Source organism: Pseudorca crassidens, chromosome 15, assembly GCF_039906515.1.
Source record: "Pseudorca crassidens isolate mPseCra1 chromosome 15, mPseCra1.hap1, whole genome shotgun sequence".
Classification (NCBI taxonomy): domain Eukaryota; kingdom Metazoa; phylum Chordata; class Mammalia; order Artiodactyla; family Delphinidae; genus Pseudorca; species Pseudorca crassidens.
This window is the reverse complement of record NC_090310.1, coordinates 45,448,265-45,460,284: the sequence shown is the minus strand read 5'-3', so window position 1 is coordinate 45,460,284 and position 12,020 is coordinate 45,448,265. Positions and strand designations below refer to the sequence as shown.

Here is a 12,020-nt window from a genome sequence, read left to right as displayed (position 1 = left end):
CTTCATTTGAAGGCCACTTAATTTTTTCAGCATGTATGTAACACACCCTTTTCCCCCTTAAAAATAATTTTACATGTGTGATAATCTCTGTTCATTAATTTTGTCTGGTAGCAGACAACCACTTCAGTTCACAGGTTCACATCATTATTAAACTCAGGTTGAGTTTTCTTCTATTATATCTTTAAAGACTGCTTCTGTCTGCTCCAAAGTTTTCTTTTAAAACACTGATTAGACCTGTCTATTATTGCTTAGCAAATTTATTTAAATATCTCTCATCTCATATTTCAACTAAAATGCCATTTTGTCAGAGAGCCCAACCCTGAAACGTCCTTATACTAAAGTGTCCAACACCTTCTGCCCATCACATTTTATTGATATTTTTCCTATAATGCATATACCTCACTTAAAATGGTAACTGCAACTTAGCAAGCATACTTTTTAACTGTTAGTTATTATTATATTTTCCTGGTTTATTGTCAGTCTGTCCTGATATAAATTTAAGATATATAAGAGAAGACACTTTTGTTCTTCTTGTCCACTACTGTATTACTAGAGTTTAGAAAGATGTGCCTGTGTAGAATGGCATTGAACTAATGGCACTGAAAGAACTGATATGAAATAAATCACGGAATGAATTTATACATACATACATATATAGATATATAAATCCTGGTAAAGTTTGTATCCTTTTTTTCAAGTAAATTGTTTTTTTCCAACTACACTGTGGGAATTTAGCAAGTTAATATGAAAATCTGTACATTATTAAAGTACTGACATAGTAACTTATAATCCAGCAGTTAATGAGCTGCAAAGCTCACTTGAAAAACCAGTTGCTCTATACATTTAATATGTATACAATTACTTCTTGTTATTGTCAAAACTAACTTGGGACATGAAGAGTAAATTGCAGAGACAAACTTAATAAATTGACTTTGATGTAGTTGCTTCTGGAACTGAAGCCTCTTGGGAACACTGAGCTAAAATTCATACCTGAACCTTCTTCAATTTTTAATCGAATACTATTATGATAACTTAACAACAGAATTTCAAAGATAGCTCAATTTTTCCTGGACTCTAGATTCTTTTACACATCAAGGAAGCACTTTATCTACCCAAAGATATTTCTCTTTATATTGTGTATCAGACAAGGGAGCTTAGAAGTCATGCAGATGTTAAGGAAACATTATGTAATTAACATGAAACAAGTCAGGGACACAAGTCTGACTAAATTATTTTTTAGAATATCATAAGACACTATAAAAATGCACTGAAAAGCCATACTTAGGGAAAGCAGGCTAAATAGACAATGATTATTGACTGATTTGTAGTCAGTCAGTTCAAATCAAAATGCCCAAAGAGCTGTGCCTATACAAGGTTTCCTTTAGTTGAAGCAAAAATAAACAAACAAAAAAATAATAAGAATACATTCACTTGGAAGATACACATTAATTTTAGGAATACTTTTCTTTGCTTAAAAGTATTTTAAAAACCAGTCTTTGTCCAAAAATTAAAAAAAAAGATTACTAATGTATCAATACACTCTGGTTATCTTATCAGATGAAATGCCTCCTTGCTTCTAGATAATTCTGTATTTACTGTCTACCTCCCCTCCATGTGTGAGGGCAAATTAACTTTTATGACTTTACTCCTCATTATGTGGAAGTCTAAGCATTAATGCAATCTTTTTTAAGAGAAAAAAGGGCAAATCTATACTGAAAAATTTATTACTATTTTATTTTAATAGGTCTCACTCATGGCTGAGAAGTTATAAATTGATTAAAATATTTACTTAAAATACACTGTAAAATTTATGAAAAAGATAGAATTCATTTACTGTTGCTTTACTATCACTCAAAATTTTGTGTTCAAAAAATGTCTGAATTGTGTAGAATGCAAATGGAACAGAGGACAAAAATTAAAAACCTATCTTTGAAAGACGAGTAATTGAAATAAAATTTGGTGACACTTACAAGCTAATACCTAAAGAGAAGGGGGGGATTGATAATGCATTCAACTCATTTACTTTATAAAACAAATGTTCTTAATTGGAGATAATTATTTCGTAACTCACCTCTGCATACTTCAACTTCAATGTTTTATGCATTTCTCGGAAACGACTGTAACGCCTGAATACGGTCCACGTCTCATCCAGGACAGTGATCTATTAACCAGGAAAAGCAAAATAAATCAGCATTAGTTGGAGGAAAAATTGGTTTCCTCTTATTTGTTTAAAATAATTTGTTTAATGTATACTGATGTGTATAAAACTGATGACTAATAAGAACCTGCTGTATAAAAAAATAAAATAGAATTCAAAAATTCAAAAAAACCCCAATAAGACAATCATATAATTGTTCTTAAAAAAATTTTTTTTAATTGTTAATTAAAACAATTTAAAAATGCATCTTAAAAAAATAATTTGCTTCAAATTAAACAAATTGTTTTGTTTAAAATAATTCAAAAATTTGTTTCTTTAAATTTGTTTCAAATAACTTAAAAATTAACGAAAAGTGATTAGCATGTAAATTTCTCCAGAAGGGAAAATATTAATCTAGCAGCACAAATAAGACTTACAAATAATAACTGTACTCTGCTTAAGCATGCATCTCTGCTTCCCAAATATGATTACGAGCAGCATGTGACTCTGTAAAGTGAAGGACACAGAGTTTCATGGCTTATCAGAAGTGTCCCTCCACTCTCCATGTGGGGTGCGGAAAGGACATCCCACAGCGTGACCTTTCTGTTACAGTGATGTGCCTACACGAAATGTTTACACTTTTATATAAAATGTCAGTGTTGGTTTCCAGATGCCACCGCAATGGACAAGAGAGAGGCAGCAGCAGAGAAGAAAAAGAAGGATGAAGAGAAGGAAGAGGGAGGACAAAAGAGAAGGAGGAGGACAAAGGAAAAACAAAACAAATCTGTCTGCATCTCAATGATCATTAGTATCAAAACCCACACTGTATTTTGCTTTATTTCGGAGGAAGAATTCTCAGTCCAGCCTCTAACCAGTAGTGGAACTTACTGTTCCTATTGGATGGCAGGTGGCCACTGGTGCCCATCAGTCACATACCAAGGTCACGGTGACCAGGAGAGGCTGGGAGACACCACCAGCCTCCACGGTCACACCTGAGGCACAGGCTCCTGACCACGTTCCCATCTCATTCCCACCCTTCTTCCTCCAAGCTCCAGACCCATGTCCCTAACTGGGAGATGTCTTTCTTTAGATGCCACACACCAACTTCAAGGTCAGCCTGTGTGAAACAAATCCACCCGTTCTCTCCAATCTCAACTCTACTTCATCTCAGTGCATGTCACCACCGTCCACCAAGCCACACCAAACAGACGCTGGTCCCCAGGTCCCCCCAACATGCCACAGTCAGACAAGCACCTGGTCCTGCACCTCTCACCTCCTAGGCCTTCCTTAGCGCTCTACCCTTCTATCCTTCACTGCCACTGCCATCTCACTCTGGGCCACCAGGTCTCACGCGGCCTCGGCCAGGGCTCTCCGTGTCTCCATCCAGTTGCCCCTCCAATCCCTTCTCTGCACAATTGACAGGGGAGCTTTTTAAAAACTTAAATCTGATCATTCTACCTCCCCCCTGAAGTCCCCTAGAAGCTTCACGCTGCTCCTAGAAGACCCAGATTTTATATTTGTACCCGACTGCGCGCAGCAGCCTCTCCTCCAGCCTCTCCTCCCGCAAGTGTCTCACTCCCTGGAAGCGCACACTCCTTCCCACACTGGGCCTCTGCAGGGGCCGCGCCCCTGTACTGGAAACCTTACCCCGCACATTAGAGAAACGCCCTTCTCAGGCTGGTGATTCAGCTTTTGGTTCTCCTGCATGTACACCCCAGGGGTGAGCAGGAAAGTCAGGGATCAGTAAACCACAGAGATCAGGAGGGGGAGGACACCCATGCAGGGAGCCTCGGGAGGAAGAGGGGGGAGTCCTGAGTCTCAGCCTTCCGCAGGGTCACTCACTCCCCCGAGTGGCAAATTAGATGATTTGGGGTTATCCAAGGATGTATAATATTAAAACTTTCATTGTTCTGGCTCTATATTCATCATTTACAATAGTGTTTTAATTGTGGCAGGTTTCTTCTTGTGAGTTTCTTTTAAAAAGATATTTCTGTAAGGAATAAAAAGTACGTATGTTTACAAAAAATCATTTAGTAAAAATAGTACCAATGTCACCAAAGCTTGGGAAACACTGCTCCTGGCAGCTCAGCTGGGGGTTTTCTCCCCAGCTCTCTCCTCCTCAACAGACCCCATTGAGCACAATTAGCAAGGGGGTGAGGGCTTCCTTAGGGCAAGAGCACAGCAACATGCCACCTTGGCTGGACGCAAACCAGGTGTCAAGGAGAGACCTGGACACGAGCGGGCGTGATGCTGCCTGCTTCCCAAGAAAGCCCAGGAATTAACAGAACCATACCCGTGACCCGGGAGTAGTAAGATGCAGGATGCTCACAGGGAAACCATCCTGTCCTGGGACTTTGGAATCCAGAGAAAGTCACAGAAGAAGCCTAGGTCTCCCTCCTCCCTCAGACTCTAGTGCTCCCTGGATCTCTGACTGCTTCCACTGTTCCTCTTGAACCCACAGTCAGTCAAGTGCAAAATCCCCCCATCTTCAGCCTCTTCTGGGAATTTCCCGTTCATCTTCACTCTAACGGAGAGCTGGCTCTCCCCGAGGGACCCCTTCCCCTGTAGCCATCTCAAGTAGGGACTGTGTTCTCCCCACACTCTTCATCCTGTTGTGCTGGGAGGTTGGTAGACGCTTTGTTACTTCCATCCAACTTTCACACCACTGCTCCTCTGCCCTTCCTAAAACCCCACCTACGTGAAGCCCACACCTTCGGATCCTACCTGTACCCATCCTTCTCGCAGGCAATTCGCCTCAGTCACATCCCCGACTCCTTGAACGTCTTAGGTTTTGCTCACTGTCATCTGCTCCAATGCTATGGAACTCCTGCCATGAATCTTGGAAATTTCATCAACCAACAGACGATCCCTCCAACACCCCGACCTCCTGTTCCTTGACCTTTGCCCTGGTTCCTCCCTCACCCAACTTGGAAACCATGGGCAATCACTACAACCTTTCCATTGCATTCAACCTCAAATCTCTTTGTTCTGCTCTTGAAATTCCCTTGACTAAGCTAAACCACAATCTTGGTTAAATTCAGCTGTCTGCTTACTCCCGCCCTGTACCTGCAGGATGGGGACGAAGGAAAACATGCCACCAAATGGCTGCCTGGTCCTCTTTTAAAGTCACGGTCACCACTTTGAGGTCAGCCTGGATGCCTCCAAACAGTCATACCACATTTCCCCATTCCATCCATTCTCCCGTTCTCTTAGATAAGAGTTTTCTAAACAGTTTACTCCATCTTTCTCCTCATTCTCAGATGATAACCTGAGTTCCTATTTCACTGAGAAAGTGGAAGCAATCAATAGAACACTCCCACAACCACCCTCAGCCCACCATGGCCACCATCGGCCTTGTATCTCCTCTTCCCTCCTGCTACCGGGCGTGGGATGTACACCACTGCTCCTGGTTAAGGCCAACCCCTCTTCCTAGATGCTGGATTCTAGACTCCACGCCCCCCTGCCTTCTGAAGGAAACTGCAATCAGCAATTTTCTCTTCTCTCTCCTGCACCAACACATCCCCAGTCTCTACTGATTATTCCAGCAGCATCTAAACTAGCTAGGATTTCTCTCACCTTAAACTTCCACCTTGGCCTCCCTTTCCCTTCCAACTGCCACTCCATTTCTGTCCTTCCTATTATAACAAACTCCTTGCAAGAGTTTATTCTTTTTTTTTTTCTTTTCTTTTCTTTTTTTGCGGTACGCGGGCCTCTCACTGTTGTGGCTTCTCCCGTTGTGGAGCACAGGCTCCGGATGCGCAGGCTCAGCAGCCATGGCTCACGGGCCCAGCCACTCCGCGGCATGTGGGATCTTCCCGGACCGGGGCATGAACCCGCGTCCCCTGCATCAGCAGGCGGACTCTCAACCACTGCGCCACCAGGGAAGCCCCGCAAGAGTTTATTCTTGATGTCATCAATTTCCTTCTTCCCAGGATCCCTTCAATCCAGCCTCAGTTACTCACATTCCACTCAAACTACTCTCATCTACTCTTACCAAGGTCATCAACGACTGCCACAGGTTACTTCATGCTAAACCACTGGTTCATTCTTGGCCCTGACCTCACTTGACCTATGGCAGGATTTGATAGAGCCGACAGCTCCTCCTTGAAACATCTTTTTCATCTGGCTTCCAGGCTGCTGCCTCTCTTACCTTAGTTTTCTTTACTGGGATTTCTCTTCATCCCCCTGACCTCTAAACGTCAAAGTGTCCCAGGGCTTAGTCCTTGAACGTGTTTTATCTTCTACCTGAGCTCACTCCCTTGGTGATCTCATCCCATCTCATAGCGTAAACTTATACCACTGATTCCCGGGATGCTCATCTCTCTCCCTTGAACCCAGACTCGTACATCCTACTGCCTACTTGATATGTCTGCCTACCTGGATGTCTAACTGCATCTCAAACTTAACATGGCTAAATTTACCAAAATTAATCTCATCCAGACTTGCTCCCCCATCTCAGTAATGACAATGCCATTCTTCAATTTCTTCAATCCAGAAACTGTGGCATCATCTTTGATGTTCCTCCTTCTCTCACGGCTCACATCCAATCAGTCAGCAAATCCTTTCCACCACACTCCAAATATAATGAGAATCTGACACTTTGCACCATCACCACCATTAGCATCTTGGTCTAAGCCACCGCCACCTCTTGCCTGGACTATGTTTAACAGCCTCCTACCTGGTCCCCTCGCTTCTGCTTCTGTCTCCCTCCCCGCAACATTCCCCTCACTCCTTTCTCAACACAGCAGCCAAAGTGATCTTGTTAAAAACTGTCAGATGAGGCCATTCCTTTGCTGAATGGGACATCCTCCCAAGGCGTCCCATCTTGCTCAGGGTACAAGTTCAAGTTCTTGCGCTGATCTACAAGGATCTCTACAATTTGTCCCCTCCCTGGCCTCATCTCCCACCACGTTTTCCCTTGCTCACTCTGCCTTCCTTGCTTATCTAGAACCCATCAAACGTACTACACACTAAGTGTGGCCTCAGGAACTTTGTCTGTGACCTTTCCTCCTTCTGGAATCCTCTTTCCGGAATCCTCTTTCCACGTGACTAGCTCCCTCACTTCCTTCAAGTCTTTGCTCAAAAGCCACTTTCTCAGTGATGCCTTCTCTGGATATACCATCTCAAATTGCACCTCCTTACTCCCCATCTCCACACTACTTATTTCTCTTTTCTTATCTTTCTACTAAGCACTTCTTACTACCTAACACGGTACAGTCACACCCCCGAGATATCGTGGGTTGGGTTCCAGACCACCACAGTACAGCGGATTGCAATAAAGTGAGTCACACGAATTTTCTGGTTTCCCAGTACATATAAAAGTTATGTTTGCACTTTACTGTAGTCTATTAAGTGTGCAATAGCATGTCTAAGAAAACAATGTACATATCTTAAGTGAAAAAAACACTTTAACGCTAAAAAATGCTAACCATCATCTTGACAATGCAGGGTTGCGTTACAAACCTTCAATTTGTAAAACCACGCAATATTTGAGAAGCGCAATAAAACAACGCCATCTGTATATATTGACTTGTATGTCTTGTTTCTGTCTCTCTTCCCTACTAGAATAAGCTCCAGGAGAATTAGGATTTTTAGCTGGTTTTCACTACACCTTAGAAGAGTACCTGACACACCACGGGCATCCTGATGAAGAACTGGAGGATGGAGCCCCCAGTGGGCTTGTCTTAAGTGCACTCAGGCTTGGCAACAGTGAACCAGCAAGGCCACTGTTCATCTCGCTGGTAGATGAGATGGCCTCCAGCAGAATCAGGATATGGATATAGATAACTGGACACCAGCTCGTGAGGCTTTGGCCGGCAGCGTCTTCCTCTTTTTTTTCTTTCTTTCTTTCTTTTTTTTTTTTTTTTTGGCCACACCACATGGCACATGGGATCTTAGTTCCCTGACCAGGCTTCGAACCCACACCCCCTGTATTGGAAGCACAGAGTCTTAACCACTGGACCACCGGGAAAGTCCTGCTTCTTCTGCTTTGTTGCTTTCACAGCTCATTCATGTCAGACCACATTTTGAAATCTCTAATTAATTCAGCAGCTACTTCACGCTTACTTCATAATTTGGGTTTCACTCCCCTTGCCCACGGTGGCCCCTTTATAAGGCACGGCAACTTCCCTGACAACTTGCACACACCGAGTCTCCGGAGGACAGGGCGGCTGAGTGACTTCCCGGGGAAGCAGAATCAGGGCATTTGGGCACAAAATGATAAGCCGGCAAGAGGAAGATAAAGTCCCTGAGAGGGCCCCCGAAAGCATCCAATGCACTTGCTTCTGCTTCTCGATATCAGCCCCCAGTGCTCACAACGGGATGCAGGGGGACAGCGGGGGAGGAGCTGGAAGGAGACAGAGGAAGATGGCCTGACGGGGAGAGAGCTATCCAAAGCTGTGTGTTCCTGTGAACTGGGCTCAACGAGGTCTGTAAGGGGATCAGATAATGAAGAGGGTGGGGACTCTCTGGAACCATTAACACTGTATATAATTTCCCCAAAATACTGAACAAAGAAGATCATTATGGGTACATTTAAGGCAATGGTTCATTTTGTGGCCTCGCGTCTTGATATTTTAATAAACTCACATTAATAAACCCACATACAGATCTCAGCAGCTTCTGCCTTCAGTATCTCAGTCCATAACCTAAACCAGCGGTTCTCAAAGTGGGACGCCTGACCAGCAGCAACAGTTTCACTTGGGAACTTGTTAGAAATGCAAATTCTGAGGTCTCACCCACACTTCATCTGGAACTCTGGGGTGGAGCCCAGAAATCTGTGTTTTAACAAAATCTTCAGGGGCTTCCGACGCAGGGTAAAGTTTGGGCAGCCTTGCTGTAAAGCTCTGCGTGTTGCTGCCCCCAAATCAGATGTGGTGGCTTGTGGAGAACAGGACGCATTCTCAGTATAACTGCAACACAAGCTTAGAGCGAGGCAGAGGGAAATCTCCAAATTCTTTACCCTTTCACAAGCTTCCTGCTTTCCACTCCCCTCCATGCACTCCCCTCTCAAGGTCAAAGCCCTTAGCATGGCATTCAGGACCTGTTCCCGGCTGACCCAACACTACCTTTTCTAACCCCAGCTCCCAGTGGATTAAAAAAAAAAAATCTCACACTTCAGACAACTGGTCAACACAGAAATGGGGCACGTTTGTCGGTCTCTGGAAGGGTCTTTCGAATGGCCTCCTCGGTATCCACCCGTCCCGTGGCCTCCTGCTCAGCCTCCAGGGCGCGTGTCCAACCACAGTCCCTCCCTTGGCAGCACCCCTGCTTCCACTCCTTTCTCCCTGGAAGAATCATTCCCTCCTCCGTGACTTCCCGGCATGCAGCTCACACTCTGATCAGAGCACACATCACGGGACATTAATTATAGAATTAAACTTGTACTAGTTAATTTATATAACCGATATTAATTATATAAACGTCTCTCTAACCTACAAGATTGTAAGCCTTCTAAGGGAGTGGGCCTTTGGCAGTAGCTGGGGTGGTGGTGGGAGGCCTCTCATTGAAGGAATAAACGTTTATTGAGCTACTAGTATGTGTCGGCACCATATCAGGTGCTGGTAGTTTTCCGAGAGATGTACTTAAGGTTGGTTTGCTTTTCAGAGAAGGTAAGGCTCCACTATCTTGGCTCCACTAACTCTGTTCTGGTGATATCTTTCAGGTTCATCTGAATCAAAGATTATTTTCATTAGTCACATAATGGTATCTTTTTTTTTGTTTTCTCTGCACTGAGAACAGGGTGCATTCTCGATATATTTGTAACCCAAGTTTATAGTGAGGCACAGAGAGATTTCCAAACTCTTTACCCATGAAGTTTTCACCTGAATCCAGGTTAAATACAAGGATCACAAAGGCTCCCGTTCCCGCTTTGTATATAGAACACTTTAAGTCTCCCCTTGCCTATCAACACGTAGACGATGAGTGAAGACCAGCACGAGCACCACAGAAATGGCGCCCAAGGCAACCATGTGGCCACCTCCCCACAGGAAAACAGTCGGATCCCTTCTCTGTAACAGAGACAACCGCACTTTGAGAGCTGGGGAGACAGCGCACGTGAAGTTTGGGAAAACTACACAGGAAGTGGAAATAGACACTAAAGTCCTATTTTGCCCCCAAATTAAAACTGGGCACAGGATGAGGTGCTGATGCAGAGAGGAGGCACAGAAGGTCAGTACACCCAACACATCAGGTCAAAACGCTCAACTGTTCTCTTCCATGCTGAAAACGCAGGGCATCATTGCTCTGCGGCTTTGAGGACCAAATTCATTACTTCTCGCTCACTGAACGAGTCTGCTGATACAAATCCATCTTTTCTGGACCATAAAATGATCAAGTGCAACTTAAAACACCATAAACGTGTCCACAAGATGAACTGCGTTCACTATGAACAATTCTCAAGTGAGTGCTTTCCACAAATTTATGTTATATACATATTTTGCCGGTTTAAGGACTGTCGATTTTAAGACCTGTCATCAGTTTGTATTTGCTTGTGTATATCTATCTGTGTAAGAAGGAGAGAATCAACAGTTTCTCACCCAAAGAAAAATACTCTAACTGGCCCCAGGTAAGTAAGCAGTTACTCGTAGAGGTCTCCTCAACAACATTTATTTTTAAACAACATTTGGAAGAGCTCCATCAAGTATATACAAATGAGATGCCCTGTGTTTAGTAATAGCTTGAAGGAAATGGTCTAATACCACCCTAATATATACTAAAACAAGTTTTGCCAGATTTCTGCAAAATACAGTCTTGTGCAGTAACATAACTATGAACATGCTTGAGGAAATATGAATATATAACAAATATTTCAATCTGTATAAACAGCAAGCATTAATACATCAGATTTCATTAAAATCTCTTCAGACAAATGTTGCAAATAGAGCTACCCAGGAGGTGGGAGGAGAGGCCAGCAGCCCATTAATCACAGCTCGCCGCCCAGTACCCCTCGCTCTGGTCCACCTCCAGGACGGCCCAGTCTTTCTGAGGACAGACAGCCCAGCGCTCTCAGATTTCTGACGGGGATGCCCACACCAAGTGTGCTGCATCCGATGTCTGTCTCCAGCGTGATGCTCTAACCTCTCTCCGTCTCCCAGCCCCTCTTTTCTTCTGATCACTCACCGAGGGCTCAGGCTGGATTCCAGCTCACTCTTCCTGCCTCAAACTCCCTAGCTCCCTAGACCTTCTGGTGGGACCCCGTCGGAATAACCCCCTTCTGTCCTGTGAGCTACCTGGAACTGCTGCAGACCGCCCTCATTACCCCTCCCCAGGAAGGCAGGACGCACTGACACTAAATGTACGCTATTTTAACTCTGCAGGGTCACTCCTACATGGAAATCCTTCTAAATTACATTTTCTGTGATGAGTATTTCCACACGCTCTAGGTTTTCAATCCTCACGGACAATGCTGTTTTACTGAGATGTTAAGGTCGCCCACACCCAACGCCGGAGCAGCCTCTCAGCCCATCTCAGAATGATGCTGCTACCGCATTCTTCCCCCCTCCCTTCAAGACCGCTTCAGCTTCACTTCATCGTCCTCCTCTGCTTCTACCAGAAAGGAGCTCCTCCCCAGGGCTGGCCTCAAGTGGTACTACTTCCTGTTACCAAAGCATCATCTGTACCCGTCTACCCGCGGGCCTGTCCCGGTGTCCTGCTGCCTAGAATGCCCTCTCTCACTCCCACCAAAACCTGAAGTCTTCCCGGGTGCCCAACATGACCCCCTTCGCTCCGCACTGTTCTATTTTCTGCGTGTTTCTCTCCCCCACTTCACCGACCCCAGAGTATGTGAACAGCTTACGCACCTCTTCTGTTCCTCAATATCTTGATACTTCTTAGTATGGTCTTTAAAAAAATGTTACAGGTACCAAATAAATACTTGTTAAGT

At 44.2% G+C, this 12,020-nt stretch overlaps 1 protein-coding gene across 3 annotated transcripts in view; it reads right to left on the bottom strand.

The window, feature by feature from the left end:
* The window catches only part of LOC137207503 (kinesin-like protein KIF16B), a 278,846-nt gene that overhangs the window by 63,310 nt on the left and 203,516 nt on the right, over positions 1-12,020 (bottom strand). For all 3 annotated transcript variants that reach the window (XM_067707442.1, XM_067707444.1, XM_067707443.1), the window contains one exon: positions 2,072-2,161. In XM_067707442.1, the coding sequence (XP_067563543.1) occupies positions 2,072-2,161 (90 nt within the window). The remainder of the gene's footprint in view (positions 1-2,071; positions 2,162-12,020) is intronic.